Source organism: Castor canadensis, chromosome 10 (assembly GCF_047511655.1).
Source record: "Castor canadensis chromosome 10, mCasCan1.hap1v2, whole genome shotgun sequence".
NCBI lineage: Eukaryota > Metazoa > Chordata > Mammalia > Rodentia > Castoridae > Castor > Castor canadensis.
The window spans coordinates 113271865-113292308 of record NC_133395.1 but is presented as its reverse complement, the minus strand read 5'-3'; the positions used below and the strand labels follow the sequence as shown (position 1 = coordinate 113292308).

The 20444-nt window shown below is 39.2% G+C and overlaps 1 protein-coding gene across 4 annotated transcripts in view; it reads right to left on the bottom strand.

The window, feature by feature from the left end:
• The window catches only part of Cacna2d3 (calcium voltage-gated channel auxiliary subunit alpha2delta 3), a 903262-nt gene that overhangs the window by 610409 nt on the left and 272409 nt on the right, over nt 1–20444 (bottom strand). For all 4 annotated transcript variants that reach the window (XM_074043965.1, XM_074043966.1, XM_074043967.1 and 1 more), the window contains one exon: nt 336–395. In XM_074043965.1, coding sequence (XP_073900066.1) covers nt 336–395 — 60 coding nt within the window. The remainder of the gene's footprint in view (nt 1–335; nt 396–20444) is intronic.

Genomic DNA, 20444 nt, shown 5'->3' with positions numbered 1-20444 from the left:
GGTATTTCAAAATGTAGCCAGGGAAGTGGGATTTGGATATGTTCTAGTATTTTATCATTTTTTCCCTCAGAGCTCTGGTAATTTTTGTCGGTTGACTTATCTAATTCCCCTCACATTGGAGAAAAGTTCATTGAAATCTGATTAGACACATATGAATGTGGGGCATCATCCACATTCCACATTATCCACATGTGGGAAAGGGTTAGGGATCTCCACCCCTGCTCTGACAAGAAGAAAGACATGTTTATTCCAACTCTGTATCATCCTCTCAAAAACCTTTCCCTTTCAATCACTGAAATACACAGAGCAATTTAACTCAAACTATAGTCACTTACCTGTAAGTCTGCATCAAATTCATGTTTCAGATGTGCCTCTTCTGCAGCCTCCACAAGACGCTGAAAAGACAGAGGCAACATTCAGAATCAGAACTGCAGCCCAGACTCCATCTACACAACATGAAAAGACTGGGGTTTCTCCATTGTCTAAAATAGATAGAGTATCTTGTGCTATATGCATTGAGAATTGATACCTTTGTTCTGCCTTCATCATTCAATTATAACTCCTCCAATAAATATTTATTGTTATGCATATCTATAAATACACACATATTCTACATTCATTTTTGTAACAACTCAGACTCTGGCTCTTGAGGCCCATGTGGACCCAAAACCTACCTAGAACAGGACATTTCCTAGACATAGAAGGCTCTTAGTCAAAATTTATTGAGTTAAATTGAGTAGAACTCTAAGTGGACTGAAGTTCTTCCCCTTTGGTTTGGAAATGAATAATTATTTTAATCTCCTCATTCAAGGATAATTCTTTCCATACCCAGTTATAATATATAACTACCAGCTGATAGTTATTTGCATTTTATGGTACGTCAATGCCATTTGGATAAGCTGCATCAAATAAAGTAATCACTGAAATTAATACTCAGGAACCACAAGAACACAACTCCTATTATTCTCCTTTGTCAACTAAATTCAATGAATTCATATTCCTATGAAAACAATTTCATGACAAGTCTATTTAAAGAAAATTAGTCAACTATCAAAATCATTTTTACTTTAACTTGAATATGCCAACAATAAGATACTTCCCGCCATGAAAATATAGGCTAAAGAATATTGCAGAAAATTCTCATTTAGTGAATTAATTTGTTTCTGAAATTTTATGAACTAAAAATAAAAACATTTAGATCCAAGTAAAAATTTAAAAAATTTAAATTTGTCCCATAATTATTCTTGCCATTTATGCTGTCTTTAACTTGCTTTTTCTTGTCCTAATACAAACCTGAGTTTAATAGGCTATGTTCAAAAAACAACATTAATATTAATTTCTAAGTTGTCATAAATCAGCAAACAAATGCCTGTCCCATAAGTAACTGGAAATGGACATAAAGAGACTGAAGTAGACTTGGGTAATTTTAGGTGGCAGTAGAGAGAATCAAAGCCCTCTTTCCCACAGGACGTACAAAGAGAAAGAATAGCTGGAGACAGTGCTGCTCATAGACAGGAATCTGGAAGGGGCAGAAATAGGGTTTTCTACACTCTCTTCAGACAGTCAGAAGGTCAGCAGGGGCTTTTCCTGCTCTGATCAATGGAAGAACAGACACTCACAGAACATGACAGGGCAGGAGCTAGAATATCTGGTCCTCTCTGCTGCCCAGATGCTAACCCAGTACAGTTGTAAGATCTTGGGAAAGCACCTTCCCTTCTCTGAGCCTCAGTTTTTTCATCCATAACACATGAAGAAGTAACCCTAGACTAGAGATTCTCAAAGTATAGTCCCCCATCGACAGCACCATTTTCATGTAGGACCATGCTAAATATGCAAAAGCTCAGGCCCTACCCAGTCTCACCCAATCAGAGGTGTTGAGGGTGGGGCCACCAATCCTTTTAACAAGTACTTCCTCCAGCTACCTGTGATGTTGCTAAAGTACAGACTGAAAGCAGCCCTCATCCATCCCATGCCCCATCTCACCTCTGATGCCTTAACTATGAGCCTCACCAACTCTCCAAGGTTTCTCAACTCTCGTTTATCTTTTCAAAACCTGTGTACATATGTATTTTCACTTTAAGACATCAAATTATTTAATGGAAGAGAGAGAAAAAAGATGGAAAGGGTGAGAAACAGAAAGCAAAGGAAAAATAAGAAAAATCACTGTCTACAGTGATTGGGTACACTGGCCCCACGCTTTGGTTGGGTCATGGTATCCCTGGAATCCTCCTAGTCAATGAAGCTTGTCAGCCAACCAGGATCACATGGTGTAATCTGCAAATGTATCAACATGAATCCTGACAGATTAGTGACAGGCAGTGATAGATGAAATCCCTGTTTGTGAGGACTTATTCTTTTAATATTTATAATAGATTTAGAATTGCTATGCATGTATCATTAAATTTGTTGCACACTGAGCTTTATACAGTATGTATAAATATTATGCATGTCTGAACACTTATATTATCAAAACAAGTCATGTATTTTGAGCACTTATTTACTTAAACACCTTAAAAAGTTTTTTAATGGTGTCTAAGCACTCTGAGAACCCAAAGATAAAACACTGATGAATGTCCTAATGATCAAATGATGAGAACAAAATAAAACTTCACAATTACCAAGGTAGGTAATATTGAAAAAAGTAAATCAGGATGAACAAAAAAAAAGTAGTATAGGACTAACACATAAGAAAACAAGATGGAAATAATAAGTTGAAATCAGCATGAAAGAGTACAACATGAAATGTATTTCATATATAACATCTGATTTGCATATGTATGAATGCATATAGCACAGTATGTAATATACTCCTATATAACAACACAAAATGTACTTCATATGTAATTTTTATATATGATGAGTATGTAAGTATGACACATAGGTACATGTCATACACAGCCTATAACGTATTCCTATACGACATAACATAAAATGTATTTCAACCACAAACATTTCAATGCAATAGATAGGGCACAGGAGGTACACAAAGGAAACAACTAATCACACTATATTAAACTGTTAGGAAGAGCCGAAGCACTGCCCTCTGTGCTGAGTGCAGACACAGAGGATCTGATACGGTTGGACAGCTTTTATGCTCATTTTCAAATTAAATTTGCTGCGTGCCTTTTAAAAACTTCATTCGTCTCATATTTTCCATAATTCTCACTCCAAAGGTTGGGGAAATTCTATTCAAGAGCAGATAATCAACTGGCAGCTACATATTATAGTTGTCTCCTGTGAAGCTAAGAAGTAGTTTAGAACAGGGCTCTCTGAAAGTACATATTCCTTGAGCTGTCAACCATGGGGTTATCCCAACCTGCCTGCGGAGGCCAATGGAGACAGGTCTATGTTTTCTGGGAGAACACAGAAGAAAACCTCAGAATAGGTTCTGCTGCTATATGCAGTCAGCTATGTGCCTTGTAGGAGGAACAAAAGATAGTTAATCTTTCGTAAAGGAAATTTTATTTGAGAAAGAAATCGTGTGCCATAAATTTTACTTAAAATAGAATCTTGGGGACAAAAGTTCCTACTGTTAATAAAATAAAATAAACTGAATCTTTCTCTACCTAAGTCAAGACCATTCAACTTCAAATTCGGATGATTGCCAGTAGGAGAAAAAAAAAAAACAACCTTTAACATCTCTTTCCTGAGATGTTACCACCTAAGTCAGATGAAGTATGTTTTAAAAAATGAGTTTGATTATCACTTGTAGGCAAAAAGAATCCATTAAATTTGCTAATATTTTAGTTCCTATGCAAGGAACTACCAGTGAGCCTGGGGAAGATGGTTTCTCTATTATATCTATTAGAAAGGCAGTGTACTTTTTAATAAGTTAATTTTCTCTTATATGAATTCCCTTTTTGAATCTGCAGATGGGATTGTAGAATTGAATGTGGTTTTTAATTAAAATTGAACACTGGAAATAGAAAAAGGCTTTAAAGACTCTAGTCACCAGAACTGAGCTTTGAGGTAAAGGAAAACAGCAGTTTGGGCCACAGATTTTCTTTTCCCCTTCTTTAATATCAAAAGCATTTCCTTACTCAATAAAGATGATAACAATATAACTGAAATATACATGCCAGTCCTTGAACAAAGCACCTACCAGCTAAAAGGTTATAATTCATTGTTTGATGCACATTTCATTGACTTTATATTTCTACATAACTCTTCCATTTTAGTGAAATAAGTACAAACAAGAGCTATCTTTATAAATAAGAAATGCTGGAAGCCATGGACCATGGACAGTATTTATAGCCATGATGAAGACAAAGCTGCCAAGGGGAACAGTGGGGATATTAAAGCACTTCATTGAAAATCACATCTTATTTCTTGTTACAATGAACCCACATATATCTGTACAACACTACAGAATTCAGAGTCTCCCATTTCTTCCCCCAAATACACACATTAAGACCAAGGTTAAAAGCATCATAGAGGTCAAACTTTCCGTCATGGTCCAGACAGAGAAAAATTGGACACCAAGTCAAAGTAAAAATTGGATCAGAAAAAGAAAATGATTTTTTCTTCTATTTCTACTTTTTGTTGTTGTTCTCAGTCATTTTTGCCTTAACAAGGGGAGAAAAGAGGGAAAGAAATGTGCAGTAAGAGGTGGGAAGTATGACTACTCATCCAAAGGAACTTACTGTGAGACTCCTACTGACTCCATCAGAATGAACAAATTGGGCACAAATGAAAAAAATTTAATAAAAATCCCTAAAATGGAGGAGGTAATTATGAATGAATATACTTAAAGCAAAACAGTAATATAAAAACCACATGGAGTAGCAAAGCAAAAACTTATTTCTCCTTTCAAAGCTAAAAAGCTTTGGATTATAAAAGCTGTTATAATGGGGTGTTTGAATTAACAAAGATTTCAAAGCACTTAATAGGTTTAGTGGTTTCATTTAACATTTTGCAACAACACATTTAATACTCATACTGAGATTTTCACTGCCAATTTTTTGGAGTGAATATATAATTCTTTCTAAAATAAGGTTGAAGCTCAACTCAGAGGACTCTATAGAAAATTTATCATTATCATGGGTTTTGCTGTATGGATGAGTAAGTTGAAGCTAGTTAAAGAATTGTCATTAATACCAGAGTTAGATATTACATGACCCTTCTTTCATAGCAACAAGAGTTAAATGTGTACAACAAAGGATCACACAGAGTAATCATACTTGATTACTATTCTACTATTACTATAGTAGAAATTACTGAATCAACTGGACCCCACATGGCATGGTTCATCTTTTTCTTACACTAGATTCAGTGGCCTTTGTTTGATGGAAAAAAGAGTTCCAGCTTTTGTCCATGAATGTGTACCCAAAACTAATGTTACCCAGCAGCATGTTCCATGGCAGGGCTTGAACTTGACATGCTGACAGTCCACAAAGTAAGGTCAGAGGAAACCTAGGTTCTTTCCTCAGTTATGGACTTCAAATTCAATAGATTCCAGTAATAAAAAGAAACCTCTCTTATCCTCATTAGACATTGTTAGCACATCAGAAGATGTCTTCAAAAGCCTAAACAAAATGAGATTGATTTGAAACATCCATTTAAAAACCATTACATTGAAGAAATAAAGTAAGATGTTCAAATTTACATTTTCATTCCCACTGATGTTGAAATCCCTTCCCTTCTGTTCTTGGGATACACTTCCCATCCCTCTGTAACACTGTAAATTAATCTTTACTGCTTTTATAGCTAGAGTAATTAGACTATTTCCCAAAGTGGAATGGTACCACCAAAGATCCAGGAAACATTGTGAGGTAGTTCACAGCAGGATGAGGGACACACACAGGAAAATGGCTATTTTCATATAAAGGGATAAGTGATGCCAGGAGGCCAAGGAAGCTTCCCAGAAGTGACATTTAAGTTGAGTTCTGGAGAAGAGGAAGCACCCAGGAGAAAGACAGGTGCTGAGAAAATGATGTAGTCGTTGGGAACATTTAACACTAAGTTTTGGGAGTAAGAAAGTATTCTGGAAAAAGCAATTAGAGAAATGTTCTGGAAACTATTAACTCTCAGGGACTTATACAAAGCTTAGATCAATGATTGGATGACCACCAGGCCATAAAGCAGGACAAAAGTAAGAACCTGGGTAGACAGACACAATCACACACAGGCAAGCCAAGGTATCCTTCCTTTCTAGCCTATAACACTACAGCTACAGTTGGAGTCATAGCGAAGAGCCTAATCATATTCGTTAATCCTTATTGATACAAATGTTTTTTTTTTATTTTTCAATTCCAATAGAATTGGTACAGATAAATCACCAACCATCAAGATGATCATTTCTTTAGAGAAAAACAGCTTTTAAGAAGCCTTCATTATTTCTTTGTTCCTGCAGAAGAAACAAGCTTTGTTGCACACGACTGAACATTTTGTATAAAATGACCTTCTGCCTGAAAGCTGCAAAGATTGCTTCTGCTTTAAAGATGGCAAACATTTTAAAGTGGATTATAAAAGCTAATCTATAAGGTTTCCAGAGAAAGAAGGTAACAGAACAATAGAGCAGACACATCCCCTGTAGGTGGGCAGCTTTCTTCCCTTCCCTTATTCCCCTTTCCTGTCTCCTTCAGACTGTGGAAGGCCACAACGGCCTTTTACAAGACAAAATAAGCCTGGAGTTTACATCAGGAGACATGATCACAATCAATAACAAATTATCTTTGTTTCCACAGGAGATACCTGTTATCAATTTGAGGCTGATTAAATTAATACCTGTTATCAATGTGGATGGACAATTTTCAAACTAAAGCCATCTCATTTGAGATCTCAGGCTGCATTTGCCAGAGTACAGCATTTGCAAAGCTTTTGAAAATGGAAACAACCAAACTTTACTCTAAGGGTTGCCCAAAGGCCAAGACTGCTCAGGGGGAGGTAGAAAGAGAAGGCAGCCTTATATTTCAGCCCAAGCAAATTTTCCAAATGATCTAGCATTTTAAAGAATAGCTTTCTGCTTATGTGGGCCTCCTGGGAATGTTTTAGGGTTGATTATCAAAATCAAAGCTATTTAGCCACAAATCTTGAGAAGTCACATCAGGACCCTTCAGTTTGAGGTAACTGAGCTATTTCCTTTGTGGACAATGGAACTGTCTTTAACTTCTCAAGGGGATAGTCAAGGATGAACAAGGGACTGTGACACTACCTGACTTGAAGGATGAACATTTGTTTTCTGAAATGAGAGGAGATAGTCTATCCTGGAGGGCTTCTGACCTTGGTGAATAAAATTCTATTCCTGGACTTACTCAGAGGCATTGACTGGAATTCACAATGACAGAGAATTGAAGATATTGCCCAACTAGGTGAGGGAGATGGGACTGTCTGCCCCTGATGGTATGTCACAGCCAAGGTAACAAGGTGGTAGTATTAACAGCACTGGTGCAGTCTGGGATCAGAAGACTTGCAAATTCTTTATATTCCACCAGAAAGAATCCATGGCAGGACACATGGCTGTAAAGGGAGTTCATTAAATACAAAGTGGAGCATGGTGGGGCCCAGGTGGAGTCTGCAGCCTAGAGAGCATGTTTCTGCACTTCAGGAGCTTTAAAAACCTATGATAACCTAGAGGTAAGGGAGAACCAAGTGATTCCCATCCAATAATCAATGAGTGGGTAGGGGCGTGGGCGGTTCCTAAGCCAAAGCATGGTTAATCTAAGATGTAATATTTTCCTATGAGTCCCAAACTTTCCCTAATTTTAGCCTACTTCAGTAGTACTGGGGGAAGCCCATCCTACAGTCTTCTCTCCTAGATATAGCTTCCCTTTTCCATCATTTCTATTCAATTTATTTTAACAAGTATTTTTTGAGAACCGATTAGGTGACCCGAGCATCGCCAAGGACTGAATGAGAACCCCAAGAAACAGATAACTTAGTCTCAGACCTCAGATGCCTCTGGTACATTTTGTTAACAGGCTTTAGAACCCAAGGACAAGTTTTGGAATCTAGGTCTTCCTGTGCACTAGCTGCTTGGCTCTGGGCAAATCCTCCCGTCTCTGAACCTTGGCTTTCTTCTCTGATGAACTGAAGTAAGACTATCTTCAGTCTGTGCCTCAGTGTGTGAACTCAGTGACAATGTACACACAGAACATTTTCTGAACAATTCCACACAAGTATAAGATGCTACAAAGACAGGGCAGGGGAAGAGACATGATTTTCCAGCATAAAACAGCTTGATTGGAACAAGGAGCCTGTGAACAAGAAGCACAGAGTCTGTGCTTCCCACAGTTGGCTCTCACAGGAAAAGAACTTGGAGCAACTCCTCAAGTTCACAGTTACATGGAGGTTATGTGAAAGTTAACTCTACTGCCAAGGAAAGGACTCCAAACTTCATGTTCGAAAACACAAGGCAGTGCATTGCGCCTGCTCCTTAACAACCGCTATTCAGAATCCACCAGTCTGTTTTTCAGCTTCACTGGTAAAATCTGTGATCAGTGAGGCTGCAAATGGAATGAGGCAAAGACCTTTATTGAAAGGTTTGACTGATGTCATCAGAATGGCACAAACACAGAAATTAAGCTGTTTGCCAAAGCAAGCTCCTTTGACAGATGGCACCTGGGAGACACAGCATAGGCCAGCAAGCATGGCAGACAGCTCCACCCATGGCCAGGGAAGGAATGTCTTTTGTCCTTGAAAATGGAATAATGCAGAACATCCTGTACATTCAGACTTTACCTTGTCAAAATGGATGTTTATATAAATCTGACACACGGATTCCTTTTTGTCGTTTCCTCCCACAGGTCCATCTGAATGTTTACCAGGACGACTTCAGTTTGGGAGGAATTCTAACAAGTTGGTCCAGAGACCAGACTCAGGGGTCAGACAACCTGAATTTGAATCCTGGTTCCAGGAACTTCATGATAGTATTCTGAGCCAAAGTTCTTGGCACACAGTAAATGCTCATTTGTGTTGGTTCTTATTGTTTCAGCTGCTGCTGACAACAATGACGATGATAAAAAATTATGTGAGAGGAACTGTGCTAGGGGCTTAGGCTCTTAGGATGATGGCACATTCACAGTTCAGTTGGGAGGAGAAGCAAATAGACAGTGTTATGTGGGCTATGATAGGAAGAGCACACAAGGTGATAACAGCCAAAAATGACTGAGCTCCACACTTCCTACCCAATGTGCCAAACCCTGCTAGGTGCTTCTGCCAATGGCTCTGGGTAATCCTCATGAGCACCCCACAAAAAGAAAGCACAGAGACTATCTGACCTCACGCACAGAAAAACCAGGTGCAGAGAAGTTAAGGTGTAGGGAAAGGCCACAGCATGGAGCACATAACCCTGCAGGACATGGCGAACCAGTGTGGAAATGCTTCATCAACGATGTAACAGTGGGCCAGAGTCACATCTGACTTCCAGTCAGACAGGGGACCAGGACAAGTGAGAGGAATGCAGTAGGCTCCAAGATGGGAGTCTCCTATGTCTGCAGGGCAGGAATGGGGAGGGGAGCTCTGGGGAAGGGAGTTTGGGAAAGGGGTGCACAAAGGCAGGCAAGAGGAATTCAGGTGAACAAGGATAATGAGCAAAGCTGAGGGGCACAGGTGCACAGCAAGAGGTCATAGAGCAACAAGATCAGATTCTAACTTCAATTAATCTTTAAAATTAATTTGTAGTAGTGTTGAAAAAATGTAGAAGATCAAAGTAGAGCAAAGAGACTAAAATACAAAGACCACTTTGCCTTAACGTCATTTGTTCCACAAATACTTCAGCCCATCACAACTATGCTCACATTTCACTCCTTTCGTCCTCATCTCTCCCACTAGAGACCTAGTTAAAGCATGCCTTTCTCCCTGAGGGAAATTCTGAAGGTCTCCAGTTTCCACTTGGTGCCTTCTCTACACAGTGGCCAGAGGAGCCTTTTAAGGTTAGTGCTGATGGCACTGCTCACATTTGAAGCCCTCTGATGCCTTCCTGTTGATCAGGACCATGTCACAGGGCCCTGAAGGATCTGTGACAGTATCCTCAGTTGCTCAGAATCCTGTCCTCTTTCTGGCCCCAGACAGCCACACACTTGTTTGTCACCCTTGCTGCTCTCTCGGATGAGGAGGTTCATACCTCCAGTGCCCTGTTCACTTCTTCTCCATCACCTGCGGCTCAAATAACTTCCCCTCAAATATGCCATCCCAGACCTCCCAAGCAAAACTCTGACTCACTTCATGCTCCAAAGAGGTAGTCAATGCCTTCAAGTCCACTAGTGGACAAATTAAATACTATTTAATATCTATCCTACTGTGTGTCAGGTTCTGTCTGAGAATGTAAAATTTATATAAGTCCTGCCCTCAAGATCATTACAGTCTAGAGAGGGAGACAACCACAACTCAGTGTAATGAAGGCTCCTACAGGAGGAAACAAGGAATACTTTGGAAGGCTGCTGGGGGACAAAGTAGAACAGGTAGAGAGATATAAGGAGGCTTCTCATCTATGGTACCAAAGGCTTGTCATTTACGTTGAAACCTGAAAGATAAGAGCTAGCCCAGAAAACACAGAATAGGAATTCTAGGATGAAGGAAATATATGTGCAAAGGCCCTGATGCAAAAGAGGACATGACACATTCGGGCAAGGTCGTTCAGTATATGGGAGTCCAAGGGGTTGGAGTTGTGTAGGGGAGGGAGGCGTAAGGAAGGAGATTGGAGTGTTTTAAGGAGCAAATACTATAGATAATTCAAGGTACCTGAATTTTTTTTGAATAACCAAAAGTAAACCAAAGCAATAAAAAGACATGTGAAAGCTATTTAGGAAGAAGAATCTACAGAACTTGCAGGTCAAGGGGATAGAGAGAACAGAAGGAGGCAGATTAATCTAACCAGTTTGGGGCTACTAACCACTACCCAGTGCTGCCTTGCAAGAGGTGTTCTGGAAGGGTCAGGAGGAGCTGGTGCTCAGGAGGAACATTTGAAGTAAGAATGGATAGCAGGAGTTGCAAAATCTTACAGTAACACCAAGTGATACAAAGATAGAAAACTGTTCAAAATGCAAAATCCACTACACTTAGTGATTAGTACTGTGTGCTACACAGTGCCTACAGCACCAGCTATGCCCTCTCCTCTGTGGTGGGACTGGAAGCCTACAAGCTGCATGTCTTCTACTCCCTTCTCAGCAGGGTTCCAGGACAGATTCCCAAGAGATCTGTGAGCTGGAAAGGAGAGAAGCTAATATTCTCCTGCTGTAGGTGTGGGCAAATATAGGAGCATCTGCAGATAGCAAGGATCTTTTGCCAGTACCACTCGTGAAGATGCACTCCTGAATCCATGAACTCAGACAGTGGTTTCCTTGGCCTACCTTCTTCAGTTCTCTAGCCATCAGGGGCCTTTATTTCCCATATGAAATCCTTCCTGCATGGAATACAGACAGCGTCATTTGTTTTCTGATGAAACATGACTGTGTCAGAGGGTGACTGTAAGAACCATTTCACATACAGAGCAGCTAGCAGGTGTTGCAAAAGTACAGAGACCTGTTCAATTGGTAGTGATGGAAATTTGGGGCAAGAAATCTAGGTTCCTATAACAATGAAGAAAGGAGGAAAGAAAGAAAAAGAAAAAGGGAGGGGGAGAGGAAAAAAGGAACAAAGGAAGTACAGAAGAAGGTAGCATGAGAGAGAGAAATTCAGACCCATAGGAGGACGGGAATGCAATGTGAAGCAAAGCTTCAATATAAAAAACGTGTAGGGCTAGGCACAGAGGCTCATGCCTGTAATCCCTGCTACTTGGGAGGATTGCAGTTCAAGGCCAGCCTGGGCCAAAATTTAGTGTGATTCCATCTCAACCAACAAGCTAAATGTGGTTCCAGCTACATGGACAGCATAAGTAGGAGAATTACGTTAAAGGCCAGCTCCAAGCAAAAAGCAGGAGAACCTATCTGAAAAATAATTAAGGCCAAAAGGGCTGGAAGTGTTGCATAAATGGTAGAACACCTGCCTAGCAAGAGCAAGGCCCTTAGTTCCAATGCCAGTACTGCAAAAGAAAACATGTTCATAGAAATAGAGGTGGTAATAAGAAGTGTCCTGCAAGCTCCCTCTAGACCCAGCTCAGATTAACTCCAAGATCCTTCCCTGCTCAAAAAGAGGTCAGAAAGCCATTGAGTAACCCCTTCTCTCCACAGGGCCTTAAACCTAGACTCTCCACATTGTCTCCGACAGAGACTAGAGGTAGAGTCACAGCCAAACCATGGAACTTGAGGTGGACATTGTTTAGGTTGCATCTCTTTCCTGGACCTCACAGCCTAAGGTGCTCCATAATTTCTTTTTACTACATCCTTCTTGAGAAGAGTCCAAGAAAATACGTATTATATGACATTCATTGTTTAAAAAAGCACCATTTTGTTAAATTAAACTATTTAAAATATACCAAGTTTTTCACTTAAGTTTTATCATGTCTTCATTTTCATAATATACCAGGAGCCTTGAAAAAAACTCCACTTGTCCTGGGTCACTTATAACTTTGGAAGGGAAATAGAACCATACTGGCTTTTACTTCTCTAATGTAAAACCAGCCAGATGCACTTACTTCAAATGAAATCAAGAGTGAATAATGAAAAATAAGATGATTCTCATGATCTTGGTCCCCAATATTTTACACAAGTCTCTTGCTTCCATTAATACCACACAAGTGACTTCAGGTTCCTCAGAAAAAGGTCTCTTTTCCTACAGCAGCAGCAAAATCCTGGAGCCAAGACTCTGAACCTTGCCCAACACTGTCAGGAAGACACGAGCTCTGGCTCAGAAGTGTGGGCTATGAGGAACCAGTGCTGGTGACATTCAGGAGCCTCTGAGTCCAAAGGGAGCTGGGTAAACCAAGGACCTGAGGTCTGAATAAACTGGGTGTGCCCTAAACTCACTTTTTGTTATTTTTCCTTTCTTATTTTCATATACTCCTTTTGTATTCAAGAAATGACATCTTCACCCTCTGGAACCAGACTTAGCATTTTTAAATTTCCAAGGATAAGAAGGTAGCTTAAGGGATAAGTTGGCTTGCCCTCTTTTAATGCCCAGTTAATAAACTGAAATTACATCCCAGGCTGGAAATTTTATGACGAGTATTCATGTACTTAACTCTCTCAACTTCAGCTCCTTCTTCTGTGTCAACTGTTAATTATAACTTTATTTCAAAATGACAAAGAATAAGCAGATATTTGAATACAGGCAAGTGGAGAAAGATTTGAAGATTTTTTTTTAATGAAGAAACACAAAGCTAGTAAAGGAGGACTAAGTTATTTTATGCAAAAGCAAACAGATCAAAAACTTGAATTCCTTCTGTTACTGGAAAAATAGAAGGAAAGGAATTCAAGCAAGATACAAAGATGTAATAAAAGAAACAGTAAATTTATTAGAAAAGGAATACATTCTTTCAATAGACTGAAAGCATATTCAGGTCACCTCTACAGTGAGAAGAACCATGTCAGGTTTTGAGTTGGAATATTTATTAAGGAACTCTTAAGCCCATGTCCATTTGGCCCCTGGGATGGGTTCCTGAGTTTGGGTTTTTGTCTTGTTAAATTAGAAAGATTACCTGTGTGAACTACCAGATCTTGCTTTAAGTGATAGTGAATTCCTGTGTGAAATTCCTAGTTTTTGCTCTATCAGCTGTCTAGGCCTTTGTCTTGTTAAATTAAAGAGATTAGGCCTAGTTGATGTTTAGGGTGTGGATTACTCTTGACTAAAGAAAGAATTAAACTTTAGGAGTGTGGCTGACTTCAAAGCATCCTATGATATCCCCTGGCCTCTGGCTACTTGATCTTAATAGAAACTAGTCATCTGTGGAGATGGAAAGTTTAATTACAATGATTTTCTTTCTGTCTTCTTTTTGTAGCCACCAATTATGTCTAGCTGCTGCCTACCAAAAGGTTTATCCCAAAGTAACAGCAAGTGAGTGGGGGGATCAGGAATGGGATGTGGACACTCTTACTTGGTTAAATTTGAGAAGGTTCAGCCATGCCAGCATGAACAGACACCCTCTGGAGTGGTTCAGGACTATAGAGCCAGGGCCACTAACACTGGCTAAAGTGATGCTGAAACAAAGACTCGCAAGTCTTGCAGGCAAATCAATTGAGGCCAAGATGTATCTACTGGAACCCTGCTGCATGAACATTGTGCTTTTGAAACCAGTGTGAAGTGAGGGGCAACAGAGTTGGATTTACTATCTGGTGCAGTAAGTAAGCCAGTTTGTCTGCCAGATGTCCATAAGAAGGGAGAAAAGCAGGCTGGTATTCTGGTCACAGCTTGCTTCCTATCTGAAGAACATAGTAAAAAGAACAATCAAGAGTCTTGATTGTCTTCTATCTCTCACTGCTGAGCCATTCTCCCTCTTGGGCCTGGTGACAACTTAGAGAACTTCCTTGCTCCATAGTAAAAGTGATCCTGGAATATAAAATGGCACAGTAATGAAAAGTGACTCGCAAGCTTTCATATAGCTTACATATAGCTACCATAGGACCCAACAATTCCTCTCCATAATGATAGGAAGTAGTCACAAGAGTCAAGATCGAACATCTCATTTTTGGTGTACTGAAAGAGGCCTGATAAAAGTGCTCCTCGGAACATTCTCGAGGCCAAGGCAGAGTCAGCTCAGCAGCACAGAGAGAGTGAGCAGGGACACACTTCCGCTGTCAGAAGGCAAGGTTCTCACTGCCCTGCTCAATGCCTGGGGAGCAGCTCCAGTCTTAGCCCAAGGTGGACAGGGATCTAAGTTTACTCTTGCATAAAATGGACTTAGTCTTCCTTCACTAGCTTTGCATTTTCTTCATTAAAAAAATCTTCAAATCTTTCCTCACTTGCCTGTATTCAAATATCTGCTTATTTTTCTGTTATTTTGGAATAAAGTTACAATTAACAGTTGAAGTGGAGAGGGTAAAATATATGGATACTTTCCAAGAGTCAGGATCCCGGCCCTCCTGGAGCTCAAGCTAGAAGAGACACAAACAACAAGGGAACAAATTCATTAGATCACATTAGGTGAGTATATGAGGACTGTAAAACAAGGTCACATGGTAGACAATGACAAGGGAATGAATGTTTTGGATAAGCAGAGAAGGAATCCCCAAAAAGGTAATACCTAAATAATAAGAAGGAGACCAGAGGACACCTAGACAGAATTGTCTACAACAATGAACTGTAGGTGCAAAGGGTCTGAGGTGCTAGCTGCTAACACCAAAGAGAGGTCCACATCTCTTGGGTCCAGGTATGCTACCCTAATTCAGAATCATTTGGATTTTAGAAAGGTAAAAATGACATACATTGCATTATTTATTCCAACTCATCCCAATGAGAATGGAGACAGCACCCAATCATCAGCACCCAATTAATATTTCTTCAGTCATTCACATTAAGTAGAATAAATATTAGAAATACCCACATGTCAGTTCAGGCCAGGTTTTTCCACCAAATAAGTTCAGAGAAAACTCAAGTTTTAGACTGTTCTGGATCTCAAAATTGAGAATGAGCTTGTGAACCTCCTAAGACTTGAAAAAAATTGAAATGACAGAAGTTTATCAATTTTATGTTTTCTCTCATTAAAATGTACAGTTTAAAAAAAAATTTTATGTTTTCTGTCCACAAAGTTTTCTCAACCCTTTGACTCAGCTACTGCTTAGACTAATAAATCATGAAATTAAATGATTGAGGACAGATCAAATAAATGGAAACAGGAGGAAGAGTGCTCATAATGAAGAGAAGAAAATTCACATGCACTGTGATGTATATCCACTACCACATTAGAGGGGTGCACGCACAATTTCATATGTTTACTAAAATCACTGAATTGTACATGTAAAATGGTGAAATTACATTGTTTGCAAATTATATCTCAATAAAGTTAGAAAAATATAAACAGGCAAAATTCAGAAATGTGAGTTTAATGTACTAATCCTCAAATAAATGTGGAAATCCACTTATCTATAATGTGACCCTAACTTCTCATACTAAAAGCATTCCTAGTAATATAAAAAGGTGTAATAACTTTGAAAAGTTCCTCAAAAGGTTAAGCATAGTTACCATAGGACCCAACAATTCCACTCTTAGATATACATCCAAAAAAAATGAAAATGTATGTCTGCACCAAAGTGGAAGCAACCCAAATGTAAATAAAATGTGTCATATCCATACAATAGAAGATTCTTTGGCAGTTAAAAAAAAAGAGGGAAGTACTGATGTATGCTGCAACATGGATGAACCTTGAAAATACAATGATAAAAGAAGCCAGACATAAAAGAGCATATGTTATATTATTTTGTTTATATGAAATGTCCAAACAAGGAAAATCCAAAGAAATGGAAGGTAGATTATTAGATGCCTGGGTTCTGGTTGTAATGATTAGATTGAGGGGAAAATGGGTAAAAGGTACTAGCTTTCTTTTGGGAGTGATGAAAATGTTCTAAAGTTGATTGAGGTGATGGTTGTACAATTATGAATATAGTAAAAGCCACTGAATTGTATACTTTAAATGGGTAAACTGTGTGAATTACATTTCAATGAAGTCATTAATCAAGAAAGTGTTTTGAAGGCTGGGTGCAGTGGCTCACACCTGTAATCCCAGCTATTCAGGAACTGGGAGGATTATGGTTCAATGGAGTCAGTCTGGGCAAAAAGTTATTGAGACCCCATCTTAATCAATAAGCTGGATGTACTGGCACCTGCAATCCTAGCTACACAAGACACAGAGGTAGGAAGGCCAGTCTGAGGCTGCCTGGACAAAAATTTGAGACCCTACTTGAAAATTAACCAAAGCAAAAAGGGCTCAAGGAGTGACTCAAGTGGTAGAACGTCTGCCTAGCTAGCACAAGTCCCTAATTTCAATCCAGTACCATCAAAACAAACAAACAATGTTTTTAATACAGTTGTCCCTTGGTATCCAACAGGGATTGGTTCCAGAACTCCCCCATATCAAAATCTGCAACTACTCAATTCCTTCATACAAAATGTTATAGTATTTGCATATAACCTATAAATACCCTCCAGTATATTTTAAATCATCTCTGGATTACTTGTCATGTAAATATATTTACAATGTAATGATACGTAAAGAGTTGTTACACTATGTTGTTTAGGGAGTAATGCAAGAAAACATCTGAACATATTTAACCAGATGCAATTATTTTTTGAACATTTTCAACTTGCAGTTGGTTGAATCTATGGCTACAGAACCCACATATACAAAGGAATGCTTGAACATTAGCATGGAATTAAGTGTGTATTTTTTACTTTGGTGCTCCTCAAAGGATATGACTCCTGGTCTTTGCCAGTTAAGTGAATACCCTCGGCCTACATAGCAAATGATTGCGTGTCTGGTGGTCACCATCAAGGAACATTCTCCTCTACTCACTGTGGAGAGATTCAAATCTCCTTTAAGACTTACTTACACATTTGATTCTTAATTTTTTCCCCCAGTGGTAGGGATTGAACCCAGGGCCTTGTATATGCTAGGAAACTGCTCAAACACTTGAGCCACACTCCCATTCCCTTTGTTTTCAAGACAGGGTCTCACTGCTACCTTTGCCTCGGCTGGCCTTGAATTCTCCATTCTCTTGTCTCTGCCTCCAGAGTACCTGAGATAACAGATGTGTGGCATCACACTCAGGTCTATGTAATTTTAGCACAACAACCTATTTTCAATTAGCTAACTGAATTAATGTTGATTGCAATAACTGTGCCAAGAAACACTAATATATGTTATTGAGATAAAAGTAAAATAAATCTATTAAAATGATCCTTACAAGTATGTTATATTGAGAATATGTAACTATTGGATACTAAGAATTGCAACTCGGATGGCATCTAGTTGAATTGCAGGTCAATTCAAGTCACAGATACAGCTGGTGTTAATTGAAAATGTTCTCAGAACTTGGGTAAGTAGACACTAAATGGAGGAAAGATCATCGATTTGCAATAATGTTTCATAAGGTTTACGATAATTTATTACTAGTTATAAGTCACCTCATTCCAAAAAGGTTTTTCCCCATTCATATGTAATAGCAAGAAAAAAAACTATAAATTTAATTAAGAACATCTGATCTTAAGAAGCATGATGCTAATTAGTTGACAAAACTTCTTAAGCATCTACTAAATGGAAGAAGCATGGCTAGACACTGAAGGGAACTTCAAAATAATTAAAACTATCTCCTTTTTTTAGGGACTTATAGTCTCGTGTAGCAATAATAAACAACCATGCCTAATACTATTTGTCAGATTTCAAATAAGGGGTCCTATTAGTAAGGAGTTGAAAGAGTTGAACAGAGCATATGACTTCCCACTACTCAGGCAGGGGAACTTCGCATGCGAGATGGAATCTGAGCAGTCAAGGTGACTGGGATTTAGGCGGGTTCAGAGGAAGGCAGGCAGGCAGACATTCTGGGAGGGAAAAGCCAAGGTGTACCTTGGGAACAAGGGCTCACCAGTCTATTACAGAACCAGGTAAGTCCAGAAAGGAAGGCTGGGGCTAGAGCCTGCACTATGTCTCTGGGCTGAACTGCATCCTAAGTTAAGTTTAAAGAGGTGCTAGAGAAAGTGATCCAGGGTGGTGAGAGGCAGAGGCTACTAGGGGCAATGGCTGGAAAATGAGAAAGAGATTGCAAGAAAGTACAAGGCTCTGACATTTTTATTTCCTCAGTCCTACAGCCAGGCATTTAGAGTAGCTTCCATGTTACTGAATACCATTTATGCTCCCCAGTCCACTCAGGTTTTGTGTGATTAAATTACTTTACAAGTTCTTTAAAAGAACAATGCTCCTTTGTAATTTCTCAGGCTTGGAACACATACACACACAAACTGACAACCTTTTAAGCAAAATGTCATAGCCCTGAGATTATAATAGTATATCTAATTGTTTATATTATGCTAATTGAGCCTTTATTATTTTGTAGGATTTTAAATAAGGTGATTAACATAGCAAGAAGGGGAAGTTATAAGAGAACCCTGTCCCCCACTCCAAACTAATTTGCTCTAGGACACAGGTGTTGATGATTAAACTGGTTATACCACATATGCTGATTTTATGTTGAAAACTAAAACTTACATGAGCCAGATGGGATCAGTGACTTACCTGGAATCTCTCTCTGGCAATATTGGGGTTTGAACTCAGGGCCTCCTGCTTGCTAGACAGGCACTCTACCACTTGAGCCATTTTGCCAGCTCCTCTATTTCTCTCTCTTAAAAGAAGCCCAACCATTATTTATCAAGCAAAGAGTAATAAGACGCAGTCCCTTCCCTTGAAGACTGCACAAAACAGCTAAAGAGTTAAATGTGTAATCAAATAAGTAGTATTGGATCTGATGCATGTTATAGGCAATCCTGATGTGGTATCAAAATAACAATGACTAACAAAATAAGTCAAACATGAACACCAACCCATGCATATGCATTCTAATAAAATCTCCCTCCTTCTATAATAACCCTTAGTTCCAATACTTCACATTAAGACAAACACCTAATTTATGCGCTGTAAGAAGTCACAGTTGCTCTGTGAAAACCAGCAATACTACATCCACTTTGTTGATGGCTAACATTACAAGCAACAGGCAGACAGTGGATGGTGAATCACAGGACAGATCAGTACTAGAAGTCAGCATGCAAATGGTAGGTAAGGTTTTGCAGCAAGGTCAGTGACCAGGAAAGTGTCAGGAAGTCCAAAGGGGCTGGTGGAAACATGGCCCAGGAATTCTGGAAAAGCACAATGCTGAGAAAACCAAGAGACACTAGAATCCACTAAAAGGTGGGAAGACAAGTTGACAAGACTTGGAAAGGCTCTACCAAAAGACTGGGATGCACTCTGCTTGGCACCAGGTTAAGCAGCAGAGTTTGTGGCCAGAGCTCTTCCAAGTCTCTGAAACCTGCACTTCCCTCTAGCCTTAATCTCTGAGGATGTCTACACCACACTCTGGTGAGCTGCGTCCCTGGTGAGCCCTGCACTCCTCTTGACCTAAGGACATTTGACAACTGCTTCTTCTGATGAAATGGTAGGTGGCTGAAATTGGACTTTCCCATATCCCTCTCTCTGAATGCTGGTTCACAGAGAGGCCACTTAAGACTTTGAACCAGCAGATCTGAAGACAATACAGTGAGGGCATTTGAGTACTGATGACTAGGACATTCCCAGTACCCACAAAGGGGTTGAGAGCAGAGCTGGCATTCACAGGCATTGTCTGCCTTTCCATGCTTTAACCAATTTTAAAGAAACACCTTCTTTGATAGAGGATAAAGTAAATCCATTGAGCAAATTTTAGATTTTAGTGCACAAAATTAACAAAAATTTTAGATTTTTGTTAATCTTGTAGGTTAAAAAAAACAACAATAATAAAAACCAGCTCTGAGCAATATGACTGGACAGCTGTCGGAGTAGAAAATTATTAGAAAAGGTAAGTTGGTTCTAAGAGAATTAGATTTGGCAGTTCATCAAATGTGAGCAGGTGAGGATGGATGAATCCTAAGTCAATAACCATTTTATCACTTCT